This window comes from Stomoxys calcitrans, chromosome 4 (assembly GCF_963082655.1).
Source record: "Stomoxys calcitrans chromosome 4, idStoCalc2.1, whole genome shotgun sequence".
Taxonomy (NCBI): Eukaryota; Metazoa; Arthropoda; class Insecta; order Diptera; family Muscidae; genus Stomoxys; species Stomoxys calcitrans.
The window spans coordinates 10,307,801-10,327,919 of record NC_081555.1 but is presented as its reverse complement, the minus strand read 5'-3'; the positions used below and the strand labels follow the sequence as shown (position 1 = coordinate 10,327,919).

Below are 20,119 nucleotides of genomic sequence, written 5' to 3'. Positions count from 1 at the left end.
TGACGAAAGTTTAGATTGCAACCTTAGCAAAAATTCATTAGTGAACAACCCGTATCATAGACGCATTTCAAAGCTCGTTCCACTTATAAAGTTCTAGACTTATAAGTAGAAATATTTTACTTTGAAAGCTTTTTCCAACACCCTTGAAAAAACCCCCTAATGCTTTTAGTTTTATTCGGCTTTGATCTACAACAAATATTTTGTTTTTTTATTTATTTTATGTACTGTTGTAGAAATTTTTTTATGCCCAATAAGCTTTTTACTATAAGTAGTTCTTTTTTTTAATATTAAGCAGAGAGTGAAGGTAAAAGTTAAATATTAAAAGCTTTAAAGCGAAAAGCTTCTATCTTAAAAGATTTAATGGTAAAAGCTCAAATGATAATATGTAAAAGCGTGTAAAGTTGGGCTGTGCCTAATTTTATGCACCCTCCCACCATGGATGGCATTTGTCAAGTTCTTTGGACGGTTTATCTTTAAAGCCAGAAACCTAAAACGGATTATGGGAGATCATAGTAAGAAATCCCCATGGATTTTTTGTATGTTTGGATAAGAATTGCGCCCTCTAGAGGCTCCAGATGTATATTTGGGAGATCGGTTTACATGGAAGCTATATCAGATTTGGGACCGATTGAAACGATACTTGGTACATTTGTTGGAGGCCATAGGAAAAGTTATCGTCCAAAATTTCAGCCAAATCGAATAAGAATTGCGCCCGATATAGGCTCAAGAAGTATATTCGGGAGATCGGTTTATATGGGAGCTCTATCAATTTTTGGACCGAGTAAAACCATACTTGATACTTGAGTCCATGTGCAAAATTTCGCACAAATCGGATACCATTGCGCCCCCTAGCGTCGCAAGAAGTATATTCGGGAGATCGGTTAATATAGGAGCTATATCAGGTTTTGCACCGATCGCAACCATATATGGAACATCTGGTAGAGGTCATAGGAAAAGTCATTGTCCAAAATTTCAACCAAATCGGATAAGAATTGCGCCCCCTAGAGGCTCAAGGAGTATATTCAGGAGATCGGTTAATATAGAAGCTATATCAGGGTTTGCACCGATCGCAACCACACATGGAACATCTGTTAGAGGTCATAGGAAAAGTCATCGTCCAAAATTTCAACCAAATCGGATAAGAATTGCGCCCTCTAGACGCCCAAGAACTATATTCGGTAGATCGGTTTATATGGGAGCTATATCAGGTTTTGCACCGATTGAAACCATAATTGGTACATTTTTTAGAGGTCATAGGAAAAGTCATCGTCCAAAATTTCAACCAAATCGGATAAGAATTGCGCCCGATATAGGCTCAAGAAGTATATTCGGGAGATCGGTTTATATGGGAGCTACATCAGGTTTTGCACCGATTGAAACCATAATTGGTACATCTGTTACAGGTCATAGAAAAAGTCATCGTCCAAAATTTCAGCCAAATCGGATAAGAATTGCGTCCTCTAGAGGCTAAAGAAGTATATTCTGGAGATGGGTTTATATGGAAGCTACATCAGGTTTTGCACCGATTGAAACCATACTCGGTACATCTGTTAGAGGTCATAGGAAAAGTCATCGTCCAAAATTTCATTTATCGGCCAAATCGGATAAGAATTGCGCCCGATATAGGCTCAAGAAATATATTCGGGACATCGGTTTATATGGGACCTCTATCAATTTTTGGACCAAGTAAAACCATACTTGATACATCTGTTGCAGGTCATAGGAAAAGTCCATGTGCAAAATTTCACACAAATCGGAAACCAATTGCGCCCCTAGAGGCTCAAAAAGTATATTCGGGAGATCGGTTTATATAGGAGCTATATCAGGTTTTGCACCGATTGCAACCATACTTGGTACATCTGTTAGAAGTCATAGGAAAAGTCATCGTCCAAAATTTCAGGTGCTCAAGACCTATATTCGGTAGATCGGTTTATATGGGAACTATATCAAGAGCATATCAGAAAAAATTTTCGGCGATGGTTATCCCCTCTTAATGTTGGCGATATTTGTGAGGTACTTTGCCACGTAAAAACTTCTCCCAAAGAGGTGACGCACTGCGCTTCAGACTCGGATATAAAAAGGAGGCCCCTTATTATTGAGCTTAAATTTGAATCGGACAACACTCATTGATATGTAAGAAGTTTGTCCCTGTTCCTTAATGGAATGTTCAAAGACAAATTTGCAATTTGCAATGAATACCCGAACTTCTAGAAACCCCAGGTTTCTGACTTAGAATCTAAGAAGTCTAAGAATTTCTTGCATCGACGTCGGGTATGGCACTGAGTACTCTCTTGTGCGTCATCCATCTTTTGTGTGGTCTCAAGAAGAGGCTTCTCATCAGGAGCCTGAATTGCGAGCCAAGAAAATGACTACGATATTAGCATGCAGGTATGGCAAAACTCTGAAGTCATGTGTAGGAAATTTTTTGTCCGTCCACTGGACCGGTTCAGTGGACTGGTAAACTGGTTATGTTAGTTTTCAGGTATATAGGGTAAATGCTTGGTCATGGGATAAACATGGGTACCAATAAAAATATCCCCTATAGAAAGATTACCCTGAAAACCCCATACATTTTATTACTTTTGTGCACATATTTTGGACAACTAAGTAAACCGTAGCGTAGAGGTTAGCATGTCCGCCTATGACGCTGAGCGCCTGGGTTCGAATCCTGGGGAGATCATCAGAAAAAAATTTTCAGCGGTGGTTTTCTCCTCCTAATGCTGGCGACATTTGTGAGGTACTTGCCATGTAAAACTTCTCTCCAAAGAGGGTCGCACTGTGGCTCGCCGTTCGGACTCGGCTATAAAAAGGAGGTCCCTTATCATTGAGCTTTAACTTGAATCGGACTGCACTCATTGATATGTGAGAAGTTTGCCCCTGTTCCTTAGTGGAATGTTCATGGGCAAAATTTGCAATTTGCAAGTTAACCATTTTAAAGATTTTCGAATTTATTGTAAATTAAAGCTTCACTGTGCTGAGGTTTGAAAGATAATTGTTAAAACCAAGAAAGCTTTAAGCTTAAAAAGCCATTAACCATAATCCTTCCAACCCTGGAATGATGCCAATTAACAAAATCCTTTCAAATGTTTAGTTAAAACGAGGAACAATTTGCATACAATGCTTTACCTATATTATGCTCAAATCCAGCTAGATGCTTTAAACTTTTACAATTAAAGGCTTAAAGGTAAACAAAGGTCCAGCTTTATTGAACGTTTTACTGCAACAACACTTAATGTTAATGCGAATCAAAATTAGCACTGTTACCATGTGTAGTCCTTAAAAATTTGAAAACCATTTAAAACCTAGCTTTACAAATTCACGAAAATTTATATAAAATTTTAAATTTAATGAATTTATATAAATAATTTTAAATTTTGTTTAATTAACAATTATTTTCAAGTAATTTACTTAATTGAATTTTATAAAAAATCTCTAATGTCTGACAATATACACAAAAACCATGAAAAAAGCTTTTTATTAAACCACAGCTATGACTACAAATATGTTACTTGAAAGCCTTTAAAAAAACTTTCGAAAGAAAGCTTTTAAAATAAATCAGTTAAAGTTTTGAAAGAAAACTTTTTAAAATAAGGCCTTTAAAAAAAAAAACTTTTTAAAGTTTTGAAAAAAGGCTTTTAAAAAAGCTTTTTTAAAATAAAACATTAAAACGTTTTTAATAAATCTTTTTTAAAATAAATCTTTTTAAAAATAAAGCTTTTTTAAAATAAAGCTTTTTAATAAAGCATTTTAAAGAAAGCTTTTTAAAGTTTTAAAAGAAGGCTTTTAAAAAGGCTTTTTTAAAATAAAGCTTAAAAAAATTTTAATAAAGCTTTTTTAAAATGAATCTTTTTAAAAATAAAGTTTTTTTAAAATAAAGCTTTTTTAATAAAGCATTTTAAAAGAAAGGCTTTTTCTAAAAAAATTGTATAGAGCTTTTAAAAGAAGGATTTTCTAAAAGAAAGCTTTTTAAGAAGGCTTTTTATAAGCAACCTTTTTTGCAAAATCTTTTTAGAAAAAACCTTTTTTACAAATCTTTTTTAGAAGAAAACTATCTTAAAAAAAAGCTTTTTTATAAAAAGCTTTTTAAAATATAGATTTTGAAAAAAAAGCTATTTAATATAAAGCTTTTTTACAGAAAACTTTGTAAGAACTGTACCTTTTGTACGAAGTTTTTCTTCGATTAAATCTATTGAAACTCTTGCTTCAAACGCATTTTAATAAAAAGCACAACAACGTTTTTGAATCGCCACTTTTGAAAAACTTTTGTAGTGAAAGCTTTACGTGTACCAATAACAAACTTTCGGAAGAAAAGCTTTATTAAAATCGTGCTTTTAGGAAAGCTTTAATTTAAATGAATGAGAATAGCATTTTTAAAAAAGTAAATGGAAAGCTCTTTAAAAATATGGTTTCTTGTTTTTTAAAAATGCTTTTTATAGAAAAAGCTTTTATAGGAAAATCTTTTTATATCTTTTTTTATTCATAACAATGACCTTTTTAAGAAAAGCTTTAAATAAGAAAAGATTTTAATAACAATAGCTTTTTATAAGAAAAGATTTTGATGTTTTTACGAAAGACTTTTTAAAAAGCTTTTTTTAAGAAAGCTTTTAATAAGAAAAGCTTTTTAAGGTAAGCTTTTTATCAGAACAGTTTTTTTAAGAAAAGCTTTTTATAGAAAAATCTTTTTATAAAAAAAGCTTTTTTAAGAAAAAAAACTTTTTATAGAATAAGCTTTTTATAAAAAAAAACTTATTAAGAAAAGCTTTTTATAGAAAAAGTTTTTAAGAAAAGCTTTTTATAGAAAAAGTTTTTAACGGAAAGTCTTCTTAGATCTTTTTTTATTCATAAGAATGGCCTTTTTAAGAAAAGCTTTTAAAAAGAAAAGATTTTAATAACAAAAGCTTTTTATAAGAAAAGATTTTAATAACAAAAGCTTTTTGTGTAAAAATTTTAACAACAGAAGCTTTTTATAAGAAACGATTTAAATGACAAAAGCTTTTTTTAAAAAAAAAATTTAATAACAAAAGCTTTTCATAAGAACAACAAACATTTTAACAACAAAAGCTTTTTACAAAAAAGAAGTTTATAATATTTTTCAGGAAAAGCTTGTTAAAAGAAAAGCCTTTTAGAAGTAAAGAATGCTCTGTGCACAAATGTAAGATTTTCATGGAAAAATATATATCCATCAAAAATATTTTGTTTAAGAAAAACTGTAAAAGACTTGCATTAAAGCTTTCCATAATAAAAGCTTTTTGAACAGAAATGATAACGTTCTCAAAAGCTTTCTATACAAAATTGAGAAAACGTTGCAGTATACATAGACAAAGAACATCTATAGACTTTAAAACTCAAAATTTTAACAAAATAACTCAAAATTCTCCGTTCCATGTCGCCCGGGTTTCTAACGCACTCACATATAAACGACTAAGAATTTGATATTTATCCTATCTGTTGGAGCTTTTTTAAACGTATTGTTATGAGTCTATAGATTTCCTTTGTCTATGGAATATATATATTGCGATAAAAAGCTTTAATAATAATGAGCTTCCATAAAATGATTTTGTATGTATGGATTCCCCTCAAAAGCTTTTTAAGTAAGTTTTCCTTATAAAAGCTTTCTATAAAGGCCTATTTATAAATAAACATGCAAATAAAAAGCTTTTCATAAAAAATATTTATATAAGACAATTATTCTACTAAAAGCTATTTGTAATAAAAGCTTTTCTTACTTAAAGCTTTCCTTAAAAATATCTTTAAAAAGAATAATTGTCTTATTTTAATTATTATTTTAAAAAGCTTTATCATGGAAAGCATTTTATTTACACCAATACTTCATCAATAGTATGAGAAAAAACTTTCCATTATTAGGGTGTTTCATCAAAAATCTTTTAAAATAGTCGTATAAAAAGCTTTTTTTAATAACTTTTTCTATTATAGACAGCTTTTAAAAACAAGTTACCAACCAAAAAACATTTTCCTTAAGAAAGCTTTCTTTAAAAATAACCATCTGAAGCAAACTTTTTGTTTAAATAGACAAACCTTTTCCTGTCAGAGGCTTTCTATGCTGAAATGCGTTTTATGAAAAAGCTTTCCATTAATAAAGCTTTTTAAAAGAACATAAATTTTCCTTAAATTTTAAGTATGTATAAAGTAGACAAACTTTTTAAATTGCTTCAATTAGAATTAGCAATATTTTGTAATTGTTAGAAACGCTTTAAGTAACTAAGCTTTTACTTAGAAAAGCTTAAACAAAAAGCTTTTCAACTAGAATTTTTTGTAACATAGTTTTTTCTTAAGACACCATTTTTTAAGAAATTTTGCAACAAAAACTGAGGAATTTGAATTTTAATTTCATTACCGCACTCTCTGCAAATAAAATTTTTTTTAGCTTTTTCTATTACTTTATCACTTCACTTTTTTCTAATTTTGTCTATTTTTTCGTTTGGTTTTCAATTTTCATTAATACTCTATGAATATATTTTCTCCTTTACTCTTCTTTTTGTATCTCTTCCTCAAGGTAAAACCAAGCAAAGATTTAACAAACAGGCTAACTTGCATTTTAGATAGAGCTAGAGTTACCTACTAGTACTGCAACACAATAACTGCGCAAATCCGTGTCAATACGAAAAGCGTCCGTCAAATATTTGCTATTAGATGACAAAATTTAAACCAAAATTCAAAAATTAGAAATGCAATGGCATAAAGAAAATTCTATTTGGTTTAAAAATTCCTATCAATAAAAGTGTTAGTTCAAAAATGTTGCAAAAACAAACAAAAAAAAAGCTTTTAAAATGACAACACTGCCTTTATACCGTCTTCGATGACTATAGTTTGTGCCTTAAAAATAGTTGAGAGCAAAATTATAAATCTTGCAAACAAAATCAACTGTGCAGTGTTACGAAAACCCCAAAAACCCTGACCTAAGATGAGAATATAGTGTAATAGGTGTATAGTTTTTTTTAATTTTTATTATTTCCTGTGTTAAACAAAATTAAGTTGGCCGTTTTTAAATTTTACGAATATGATTTGCATTAATTTTAAGAAAAAATTGTATAAAACCCAGGTTTTCGTAACACTGTGCGTATCGGCGAGGCTTATGGCTACAAAAAAATTGGCAGATCTTGTAAATGTTCAAAAACATAACTTTAAATGCAAATATGCCCACATTTATGAGTTTTTCCAAGTATGAAACTATAGCAGTTTATCATTGTTCTATATCACTTACCCTCTAACTGTTTATGCATGCTTAACTATAGGCCAGGCTGGGTAAACCTTCACTTCTTCTGTATACACTTTAACTATTGTAGTTTTCCTTATTTCAATATGATGAAAGAGAGAGAGAGAGAGAGAGGTGCACTTTCCTATTTGAATTCAAAATCGGAAATTTTAGTTCTAACTAATGCTCTATGCTTTGTCAAGGGAAATTTTACCTAAACAACGAGAAATCATCAGTTGTGACAATTGAGCCAACAATAGTAACTAGTAGTTGCTTGGTTTGAAGGAAGCTTTAGAAAAATTTACAAAATTCATATAAAATTGACTAAGTACTACAAGTATGTCCAGGCGTTCAAAAACTTTCACAAATTATATTTCCACAATAAAGCTTCACTATTTCAAAATTTTGCTTGCCTATAAATCATTTTTGACCATGCAACTTGCTGCTCCACTGACAGCATTTATTCCATGAAATAAGCCAATTTAAAACGCAATTATAACAATGTTAGTTGCATTAAACTTTACTAACTGCCTATAGATGCTCAAAGCAAACACTTTGAATTTGAGAAGAGTTTCACTTGAAAAGCATTTAAAAGACTCTCATATACATTTCATTATACGTTCATACAAACTTCATGAGAATCATCAAATCAACATAAATGGGACGAAATACGAACTCATTATCTTCAGGGAATGGTTAGTTAACTGATCTTCTGTCAAAAACTATCTCAACTGTATTTAGGAAGTATGTTAAAAAAGCTGGTATGTGTACATTTTTCTACGAGGCCTTAGACTTTCTTTTAAACATTTACGAACAAAAATTAGAAACAACTTCGAAATTCTCGGACTGATATTGTAAGATTAACCTTAAATATGCAATTACATAAAAAAGCCTTTTTATGTACATTAAAACGTTATTGATCATCTTTAATGCTAATCTTACATACAACAGACTGTTAATCAGCACTTCCTAAATACGCCAACATGTTGCTAGCAGTGATGGCAACATTTTTCTTTATGTTGGCATCACTGCCGAGTACCTGGCAACATGGTGGCAGCATTGCACCTTAAAACTTTATGACTTTGACATTTGACGCCTCATTTTATGGATCGTTCACACGTAAAGATTGTAAAACTGAATTGTGTTAATTACTATCCAATAATCGTTTATTTCTCAATCTATCCGATTAGAAGGTAGATGGTTAAAATTCTATTCTCTATATATAATCTTTGTGTTTGAGCATGTTTTTAGTTATCATTACTTTTCCATTCATTTTCAGAAATCTATTTCATAACTTAAAACATAAGTATAGTTATAAACAAGAAAAGAAATGTAATCATGGCGTGTTATGTAGTTCAAAGTTTTCCTCTATGTAAAGCTGACTTCTATATAGAGGAATAGAATATTGGACGTGAAAAGTGGTTAAAATTGTCTCATCCGTCTTCCCTTCCATTTTACGCCAATTGGATGGTCTCCCACCTGGTGAAAGATCCCATCCATCCACATTATTGTAAATAGTATGGAACAGAAGTGTCATAAAATGACTGTTAATATTAAACTGAAATTGAAAGACCAGTGCTGATATATGAAATATGGAACATGGTAAAAGCCTTTGAATAAAAAATACTATTGAAGACTTATTTGGGAGAAATTCCCTACATTTCACCTATTGTCTATATTTGGTACTGTACCGCATGCTGAAGGAAGGCAGCAGTTCCATTTTAGATGCAATAGATACTAAGAGAGTGAGATCTCAAACAAACAATAATGGAATCTTCAGGACACTTATTCTCACTGGCGCCCGATCCACTGCAACAGCAGGGTTTCCCTCGTGTGGTAGGGTATAATTCGAGGAGGTTGCAATATTTCACCTATTGTCTATACATTGCCTATACTCGAAACTGTGCTGCATGCTGAAAAAATACGGGTATCCTCAGGGAGCAGGGTCTCTAACAATATAGCATTGAAACCAATTCAGAATAGAATCTTTGGGAAACGCATTCCCAGTGGAGTCGGAACGAACCACTATAACGGCAGAAACCTGCCCTCTTGTGATATGATATAACTCGCGGGGCTCTTATTATTCCACCTATAGTCTATACTCGAAACTGTGCGGATTGCTGAAGGAAGACGGGAATTTACTCAATTTTAGATGCAATAGATACGCAGCAAGCAAGGTCTCAAACAAAATAGAACTGAAACCAAGTCATAATGGAATCTTCAAGACACGCAATTCGAGTAGAGACCGAACACCTTTAGTGGCAGATTTCCTCTCGAGTGCTAGGGTAAACTCGCTGGGGTACGGTTCATCACAGAAATTTATATCTACAGCGACAAGAGTAGAGAAAGTCATTTACTTGTATTCAATGTAAAGATCTGTTTATTTGGGATTCAAATTGAACAACTATATGGAACTTAAGTCTGTAAAGAGGTTGCCTGTAGTGTTTAGCGATTGAGCGCGGATTCTTTACCGCGGGAGAGCGGACGTGGTTTAGAACTACACTTCGTCTGTGGAGTCGGCGATAGGGAGGCTGAATACTTCACCCCATGAAATGCAGATTGGACGTCCGGTGAGTGAAGTGGCCTCAATCAAGTTGCAACAAGGCAGTGAGTCGAAAAAAGATCGTATCTATAATAGAATTAAGTATAGGGAACTTTTTCTAGGAACTGATCTTGGCCCAATCAAGATGCAGCAAAAGCTCATTTCGGAAAAAACTAGGTGTATAGGGTCTCGTCAAGCGTAATGTAGACGATACAGATACGATGGTAACGGGCATGCAGCCTCGTAAAATCCCATGTACGGCATGGTGTATGCTCTGCATCAAGCAATTAACAGAACAGCTATCGGAGCTCCTCCGAAATAATAATAACATCAAAACAGATTGTGCTGTTAACTGCAGCTTTATACAATTTATATGCTCACGGTCCCTGCTCGGGCGCCATTCTAACAGAGGTTATATGGACCTGGATATTGTGCTTGATGACAATGGCATCCCGATCATCACGGATGGCATCATGATAGCGTCTAGAAAAGGATTTAGAGGTCTACTCGAATCTATATGATATTGGGCTGACGTTGCGACTGACGGATATGTGTATGGGTTTTTAGGGGGATTTCAGTGGCTTAACCTTGTTCGCATCTTAAATGCCTACACAAATATCTTTCGCACATGAAATTCAAAATTAGCGTATGACGGGTTTCACGCCTTTGAGTCCAAGTCATTTTCACACCCAAGGACACTAAAGACTTCTCAAGAAACAATAGGGTGGACGAATATGCATGTGAGCCATTTGGACAACTATTGAACTTATCAGAAGTAGTGGAAAGTGGACTAGGGCATTACCAGGACGTCCTAGTCGGGCATGAGCAAAAAGGACATATGAATTACTACCTTTCGGCAACAGATCTCAGAGCGCCCATAGGAAGTCATACCAAGACGCTTCTAGAGGTAGAAGCTATCTTTAATAGATTGAAACAATCGAGTAATTTCTTTCTTCATGTTCGGTCTTAAAGTGAACTGGCTAGGTTGAAAAGAGGGTGCAGATATTTATCCGCCCCATGCTACTATGGACATACTGACTTAACACCTTCTCTGTTCTGGATAAACTTGCAGTAAATGACTGAGGACTACTACTAAGGCCGTCTTTTTTGGCAATGCGCATTGTAAACTTCGAATATCTTTAAAAGCAAATGTATTCCATCAAGAGCATCAGAAAAAATGTCACCAGCAGTGGTTATCCCCCTTAATGCTTAATACATTTGTTAGGTACTATGTAATGAAAAATCTTCTCCACAAAGAGATGTCACAATGCGGCTCGCCGTTAGGAGACGGCTATAAGAAAAAGAAATCACTTATCATTGAGCTCAAACTTGTGTCGGACAGCACCCCTGTTCCCTAGTGGAATGCTCATGGCCAAATTTCCAAATATATCGTATCTTTTCCATTCTTTTGCAATTGAAAATCGTAAACTTAGAATAACTTTAAATGCTAATTTGCCCACTTATATGTATCTTCATGCTTAAAATGGAAGAAGTCTCTTCTCCATTCCGGGTAAGGTTGGAATAAGTGACCATTTCACATTATTTTGCAATGCAATATCGTACTAAGTTTAAATGGAAATATATGCACTAAGAAATTTCTTCCAGACCCAATATGTGGCTTAGAGTTCCCATCATGTGACAACAAATCGTTTGATGTGATGGAACACATCGTTCACCAACAATAAGTTAGATACTTCAGCTTTATTGCCATTTTGTGGAAGCACCATAGGTTCATCTGTCATTCCATGTTTTTATCTGGTTTCTAAAGGTCTTCACTAATTGATCAGAACACATTCTTTTCAGAAGTATCATCACATCATCTGAATAATGGATAGGAACCTGGAGAGAGTTTTGAGCCTTTAGGTTTTCTTATTTTACCTCCACAATTTTTTACATTAAATAAAAGTTTAAGATTGCTTTGATAATCTTTTTTTTTATAAAACTTAGGAAAATTGAAAACAAATACAAAGGAAAACCTTTTTTTATTATTATAATTTGACATTGGCCGAGAAAAAAGTTACAAAATTCCAGTTATTTTTGACTTTACTTCTTCAAAAATTCCAAGAAAGAAATTGCAAAAATTCAATTATTGTATTAAACCCATTGCACCAGAGTTTGAAAAACCTTCCAACAGAATGATATAAAAATACCTATTACCTGACTGTGTGTTATAAAAATTAGTTCAACATTACCAGCTAGCTAGTTGTTAGTCGAATTCGAATAAAACAAGAAAACAAATTGCCATGATTTTAAAAGCAAATGAATGCTAAAACATATAGCTAAACTTAAAAAGAAAAAACAACCACAGCTACAGCTAACAAATAGTCCGTTAAAACTGTGTAAACGTACGATACAAATCTGCAAAAACTACCAAAAATTCATTTCACAGGTACTAAACTATTGTCCGAAAGATATGAAGGCTGATATATGTGTTCATCTAAATCGCAAAGTATTTAACGAGCATCCAGCATTTCGTCTTGCCTCGGATGGATGTCTGCGAGCGCTGGCCATGCATTTCATGATGTCCCATTCGGCACCGGGTGACTTGCTCTACCATACGGGTGAGAGTATAGATAGTTTATGTTTCATAGTAACCGGATCCTTGGAAGTAATACAGGACGATGAAGTTGTGGCTATATTGGGTAAGTTAAGAGGACCAACGCATTAACATTTACCGCTATGTCCAAGGAAATATTTTACAAAATTATTCTTTAAACAAATTTTTAGGCAAAGGTGACGTCTTTGGTGACCAATTCTGGAAGGATTCTGCCGTTGGCCAAAGTGCGGCCAATGTGCGTGCCCTTACCTACTGTGATTTACATGCCATCAAACGTGATAAATTACTCGAAGTCCTCGATTTCTATTCAGCTTTCGCAAATAGTTTTGCTCGTAATTTGGTACTCACTTATAATTTGAGACATCGTTTGATTTTTCGCAAGGTGGCCGATGTGAAGCGCGAAAAAGAATTGGCCGAAAGGCGAAAAAACGAGCCTCAATTGCCTCAAAATCAAGATCATCTGGTGCGTAAGATATTCTCGAAATTCCGACGTACGCCCCAAGTGCAAACCGGCTCCAAGGAGGCAGTCTCAGGCCAAAGCGATGTGGAGAAAGGTGGTGGTGGCAGTAGCGGAGGCGGTGCCTCCGATGCCCCTGAAGCTGATCGTAATAAGGTGAGTGAATGCTTGGCCTTTGCTATTGCTTGAATATTGAGTTCAATATGTGTTGTTATTTTTTGTGTGTCCTTTTTGGGGCAAAAACAATTAGTAATTGTGGATGTGTGTGTTAATATTAAAAATAAAATTTTTGTTTTAAAAAAATTAATTTAAATGTTTGTGTACATTGATTTTAGTTTTTTTTAGTTTGTTATATGATTTAGAAACAAATTATATTAAAAATTGTGTTTTATCAATGTTAAAAACAGCAAGCATTTCATATAAAAAAAGGTTTGGTATCATAAAGTATTTCTCAATGATTTTCTATTCACTTTATACCTTTATTTTATTTTCTAAAAATATCTGAAAAACTTAGGAAATGAGATTTTAAGATTTACGAAGTTTTAGTTAACTTTAAATGTAAATATATCCTCACTAAAATTCGCCAAGAAATACTTGGAATACACTAAAATTCGCCAAGGAATAACTTTAAAAGCAAATATATCCACACTTAAATTCGCCAAGGAAGATTTCTTCAACTAGAAGGAAAGATGAGCATTATAAAATATTTTTTCTACGAAATGTATGTATGTTAATGAAAGGCTTATAATATCTACAACACTCAGAGGCGTAATTTTTTTTTTTTTTTGTAATAAAAACTCCTTTCTCCCAAAGAAGTAACCTGTATAAGTAAGGTACTTCAAGCTTATTCATAATGTGAAAGTTTTAAATCCTATTACACGTTGAAGCACCAAAATTTTTGCGCACTACTGTAGCCGCTACAATGAAGCGCTATTATTTTTTGCGCTGAATTCAGTGCTATTTGTTAGTACTAGTTTTCCAATTCCAATGCGGAATTTGTAAACTGAGCGACTTGAATTTCCTTTACAAAGCTCTTGAAAAATCACCAAGTTTTGTTCTAGAGCCTTGCAACACGGCGGAAAACCTTATGGACTATTGCAATGCAACATGGCCACATTAATATAACTTTAAATGCAAGTATATCCACATAAAATTATTTCTGAATAATCAGCTTTCTATAATCAAATGAATGACAACACTTCAGCACTAACACTCTTGAAAATTAGTCAATGAAAACTAACCGCAGTGTACTCTTTATAGGACAGATCTTTGAGGATTTTGTGTGTGCCAGAATTTCGGTCTAGAAAGGCGGGAGTCGTTCAACAGTACAAAAATATTAAAAAGTATTGATAGAATATACATAACATATTTTATATACAATATTTCAAGTCATATTTTCAGCCAAAGCCCATAGTTTTAATTTTAAACATTTCGATTTTCGTCGAGTATCTTAGGAATGATCCCCGTCAGAAATTGAAACCTATGCAAACTTAAAATCTCATTTCCTCATAACTTATATAACTAGAGCAATCTATAAATTTTTAGGTGGCGTTATACATAAAATATCACATTAGCATTTATGATTTGTCAATGTGTTTGTTTAACGTACATTTGAGTGTGTGTAAATTATTATTGGAACATATATATACATATACATAAATATAAAAACATAAACTTATGCTCGTTGTCTTGTCTCTCTTTTTGTCTTTTCTCTATATAAAAAAACGCTACAAAACAAAAATGCAAACATACAAAAAACTTTAAACACTAAAATACTTTAAAAAAAAAAACTATTAAAACAAAACCAAAATATAATTAAAAACAAACAAATTAACAATTAAAAACATAAAAAACCCTAATAATCTCAAAACCACAAACAAAAACATCGTCAACATCTCCCACACGTATATTTTTCATATACATGTATGTTTGTGTGTATGCGTGTATGTGTGTTAATGTTTATAACCATATGCACATATCGATGAAAATTCCTGAACAAAATCTTTAACCTAATCATAATCAAAATTTATTTCTTTCCCCACATAATAATCCCAAATCCAACATGAAATGATAACTCAACATCAACATTTCCCCATTCGGCATAATGTTTTCTTACCTTCCCAACCAAAAAAAAAAAATCAAACCTCCACCCATCTTTATCTTCCAAATCCCAACAATTGGCAACCACATATCCATCCCATTGATTTGTTGCCACCTTATGGCAACACCTTAAAGAAGTTACCTGCCAAATTAACATTAACCGAGGATTCCCGTGTGTTAACAACCACCGCTGCCGCACCCTCACCATCTCCCTCTCCATCACCATCATCGGGTCCACCATCTGCACGTAGTACACGTGCTAGCAAATGGGGACGCCTTTTGGGTAGTTCAAGTGTCGATTCGGCTAGCGATACCAGCGCCAAAGTAGCAGTTTCGAGAAGTTTGAGTGCCCGCGAAAGTCTGCGTGAAAGCACTGCCGCCCAAGCGAGGCAGAGTAGTACTTCGAGTAGCAATGGTGGACAAGGCAATAAAGTAATTGACCAACATTTTGAAAATCAAAAAAAGAAAATAAGAAATGACACATTTCCAAAGAATATCACACAATTTTGTAACTTTTTTGTTTAAGTTTACTTTTTTTTTAATGATATTTTTTGACTTGTAGGGTAAACTCTGTAGGAAAGTTTTCGCATGAATGGATAAATAAAAGACTTTCTGAATTTAAGATAATTTGACAGTATTGTAATCGTTTAGAAGTTACAGCTTTGGCATAAATCTCATTTGAGTTACAAGGATATATATTAAAAAAACTTGTCTATTGATTTAGTTAATATGTTATTTTGGTCACAAATTATGTGTAACTTTAAATACAAATATATCCATTGTTTGGCAGGTCCGTACCTGGAATGATGTAGGTTTACTTATATACTTCTAAAGACATATTAAGTCACGGGGCTAAGAAGTTATTTTTCTGGCAAATCAAATCGAAGAAGTAAAAATTCAGAAAAATCGGGTAATAAATATGCAACTTATGGGTTAAAGACCCTCAAGCGGAAGGTCCGTCTAAATAGGCGCTATATTTAAATCCGTACTTGGTATGGATTTTACAAAGCCAAATTTCGGCGAAATGTGGCTTAAATAGGCCTAATACCCCAATACAGACAGATGGACGGACTTATCTAGAAAGCCTTTTTGTCACAAATGAGAATTTATATACTTTGTATAGTCGGAAATGCATATTCAAAAGTGCAAACGGAATGACTATCCTTAGGTGGTAGGTATACAAATTCCCTCGACATTCGCAGATCTCAGAACGAATTGGCTAAAAGTTCTGAATTCAGCTGGATTGTGAATCAGACAAAAGAGCTGACAAAGTACTACCTTACACACTCCATGGTAAAGAGAATTTATAGGCCCATAGAGTAAAGGATGAAAGATGGTATATTTATTATGGCCCAATATTAATTTGAAGAGGCCTTTCACTTTTCAGTCAAAGGCTAGAGCAGAAGTTTCACTCAACCGTTGTGATAGACTTACATTATGAAAAGTCACTCTCTGATTGAATAATACGGAGGAATTTACAGAACATATTTTATGATTTCTTTTGCTGTGGCGGACGGAAGGAGGTCACAAATGCGTAAAGGTTTGCGTGTGCCCTCAGAGCATTTTTTGAGTTCATTAATTTTTTTATTTATTCTTAAGTCTATAGATTATATCTAGGATCTTAGCCACGCCCCTTGAGGCAAAATAAAAGAAAAATATTTCTGAGCAGAAGAAGAACGACAAATGTTTACATTTCAATAAGTTAGTATTGCACCAATTACACAATTCTTTAAGATTGGATTGCTTCCTTATTTATAGAATGGAAATTTTAAACATCATCTGCATACATTAGAATCATTGATCGAAGTATCACTTTAGGCAGGTCAGTTATAACAAATGTGAATAGGACCGGTCCGAGATGACTTCGTGGAGGAACATCCGATGTCACAATTGTTTTGTCAGAAATAGCATTTCCTACTTTCACTATTTGAGCTCTGCCCATTAGATATGAACTTATCCAGCTTTAAAGTTCTTACCACTCCCAAGATTACATGTTCAGCGAAATTTTGGCGATTTCGCAACATTCAAGTCGAACTATTATTCGCCCTTTGACTAAGATATGTGTATGAAACGTTCTAATCATGCTTCGGAAAAGCCCATTTGTTCGCTCACAAGTACCGATTTCAATATTATGGCTCATCTAAAATGTATTCAGCAGAACAATTTTAACAATATTGTCAAATTAAGGCGCTTATCCATTTAAACTTTTGACAGAGTTTGCCAAAACAAAAGAAATTTTTTTGAATCCAAAATGATTTTTGTTATTATTATTTCCAAGTATTCTGGTTTATGTGTAATTATTAGTTCAAGTTCAAAAGTAGAAGATGGAACTCTTGATACACTATTAGAATTTATAGAGAAAAAGTTCAGACTTCAGCTATATTGGTATTCCCAAAATAAGTATTACATTTAAACATCTTCTGCTTTATGTTCAAGAAAAATTTTATTATAAGAAAATTATTTAGTTTATGTTTAGTTTTCTATTAATATTAAATTTGATTTTATTGCTAATACTTTGTTAAGCACCAACCTGACTCTATTTTATTTGATTAAATACAAAAAACATGTGATTTAAACATTTTTTTAAAGAATGATAGCACTGATACAACTTTTTTTCAACATTACTTTTTTCTGCCTGCCTTCGATTGGATTTATCAACACTTCTCACAAAAAATAAAAATAATTTTTTTTTACTTTAAAATAAACAAATAAAAACTGCAATATATTTTTGAAAACGAAAAACTCAAAAACTGGAATGGCACTTGAATGAAAACTGTTGCAAAATTTCAATGCAACCTTGTGTGAATGTTAAACGTTGAAACTAACGCGACACATGCAACTCTGCGACAACTCTACAAATTTTCAATTTCCAATGCAAACCATATCACCAAAACAAACTTATAAATAAATGGAAACTATCAACTATGGATCTGTCTCCCCAACTCTATCTATCTGGATTTCCTTGGTTGTGTAAACCATTTTTTCTTTCTCTAATCTCTTTAATTTTTCTTTTGTATTTATGTAAACCTCTTTCTTCTTCATCTGTTTAACTAACTATAATTTCCTCTATACATAACCTTTCCCTCTTTGTGTCCATGTTTCTTGGGTTTGTTTTCGCTGCTAACCTTATATTTGCAGGTTTTTCCCAAAGCTCCCAAATTACAGGCCAGCCAAGCCACCTTGGCCCGTCAGGACACCATTGATGAAGGCGGTGAGGTGGACTCTTCACCGCCCAGCCGTGAGAGTCGCGTTGTGATAGAGGGCAGCAGTGCTCCCACGGCCGTTAGTCTGGCTCTTACCGCCAAAGATCGCAATTTGGCTTTGGAGCGAGAGCGACAAATCGAAATGGCTTCATCGCGTGCCACCACATCGGATACGTACGATACGGGTCTTAGAGAACAGCCACCGACATTAGCGCAACGTGATCTTATCGCCACCGTGTTGGATCTCAAAGTAGATGTACGCCTCGAATTACAGCGCATGCAACAACGTATTGGTCGCATTGAGGACATGCTGGGGGAATTGGTGAAACGTTTACAACATGATTCCTCCGGTCAGACAACACCTGCTGATGATAACGTGTGTGTATGCGGTAGTTCGACATTGGCAACAACAGCGGCCAGTGGCAGCAGCTCAGGGGGCTTAGTTGGTAGACGTCCTGAAGGTGGGGCAACACATTCCACCGCCACAACACCAGCCGCCGATACTGTCATAACAATATCAACAGCTCCACCCGCATCTGGCATAGGCGTCGGTGGTGCCGGTAGTGGAGTGGGTGTTGGCGCAACCAGTGCATCCTCTGCTCCAACGACAACAGGTGCAGCTGCGGCAGTAGCGGTTTCAACTACTGCAGCAGCAACTAGCTCATCCAACCTGCTGACGCCGGTACAAATGGTTACCACAACGGGTGGCAATGGTCTTGGACCTTTGATGCTTAAGAAGCGGCGTTCGAAGAGCAGAAAAGCACCGGCGCCTCCCAAGCAGACCCATTCGCAAGCCGCTGCTACTAGTGCCGTTGTCCAGAGTCCCGAACAACAACGTCTACTTGAAGAAGAATTACCCCCAACACAACCATCGGCCGCCGCAACCACTGTCGTCACCACAGCCAGCGGTAGTGGTACACAAGCTGCCTCCACATCCACAACCAGTGGCACATCCAGCGGCTCAGCAGGTGGTGGTGGTCGCTCCAAGCGTGAATTTCTCTAGCCCAAGATTTTAGTACGCCATCAGTCGGATAATAGCAGTTTTGAGCAATAATATTAGAGTAAACCTCCCACAGCAGCAGAAGCAGCCGCATTCACAACACTCAGAAAACCCTATCACCAGAATAGTCTCAATCAAAAGCTTCTCTTTTATTATCATGGAAAATTAACGCTTAAGCTGTTGGCGTGCTAAATTATTTTATTTAAGTTTAAAAATAACAAAACCAAATTCCCACTTAATCTTTAACCTTAAACTCCGCCTATTTCTTTTTGTAAGTCTTTATAGCCTTTTGTGAATGTATATAAATATCAGATATATTAACCTTATAAGTAAGCCAAAAGTTCAAAAGCAAACTCCATTATTGAGAATATGAAAATGGTTCACTAAATTTGGATGGCATTCCTCAAAGAAATTTACCTTCTTCCTTACTACACAATCTAGGAAAATTTAAAAAAACTTCAATTTGAACGGACCAAGAAACTAGTGTGAATGCAACTTCACAATGAATTTTTACCCTTTTCACCATTTGGTGATTTGGATTTCAAAGCAGCCATTTTGTGCTTACTGCTACTTCTTAATTTCCCATAAACATTCCATATCAATGAGTGCTGCCCGACTAAAGGTTAAGCTCACTGATAAGGGGCCTCCTTTTAAATGCCAAGTCCGAACGGTGTACCGCATAGCGACACCACATGAAAGAGAAGTTTTAATGTGGCAACACTAGTAAGGGAAAAACCACTATGCTTACCCACTATGAGCTATCTCTCCAAATTCAGGCTAACACCCACACCTAATTTTATCCTTAGTATTCAGAGACTGGTGGCATAAAACTCAAATCGTAACTGATAGCAGACTGAAGTACAAGTTTAAAAAAGTGAGCTGAGAGTCGGGGAAAAATTTAAATGGAGCCTTTAAAATGGCAGGACAGTCCTAACTGAGTCCCCATCCTCGAAGCTTAAGCAGAAATCGTAACCTTAAGTCAGACTATTATTAAGTGAGACAGTAGGCTGGGCCTGGTCCCCGCATTCATTGTTTATATCTTTTTAC

The 20,119-nt window shown here is 34.4% G+C and overlaps 1 protein-coding gene across 1 annotated transcript in view; it reads left to right on the top strand.

Moving 5' to 3' along the window:
* The window catches only part of LOC106081398 (potassium voltage-gated channel protein eag), a 58,169-nt gene extending 38,444 nt beyond the window's left edge, over positions 1 to 19,725 (top strand). Inside the window, exons 11-14 of the mRNA XM_013243312.2 lie at positions 12,145 to 12,397; positions 12,483 to 12,925; positions 15,005 to 15,301; positions 18,008 to 19,725. Coding sequence (XP_013098766.2) covers positions 12,145 to 12,397; positions 12,483 to 12,925; positions 15,005 to 15,301; positions 18,008 to 19,075 — 2,061 coding nt within the window. The 3' untranslated portion in view covers positions 19,076 to 19,725. The remainder of the gene's footprint in view (positions 1 to 12,144; positions 12,398 to 12,482; positions 12,926 to 15,004; positions 15,302 to 18,007) is intronic.
* The last annotated feature ends 394 nt before the right edge of the window (positions 19,726 to 20,119 follow it).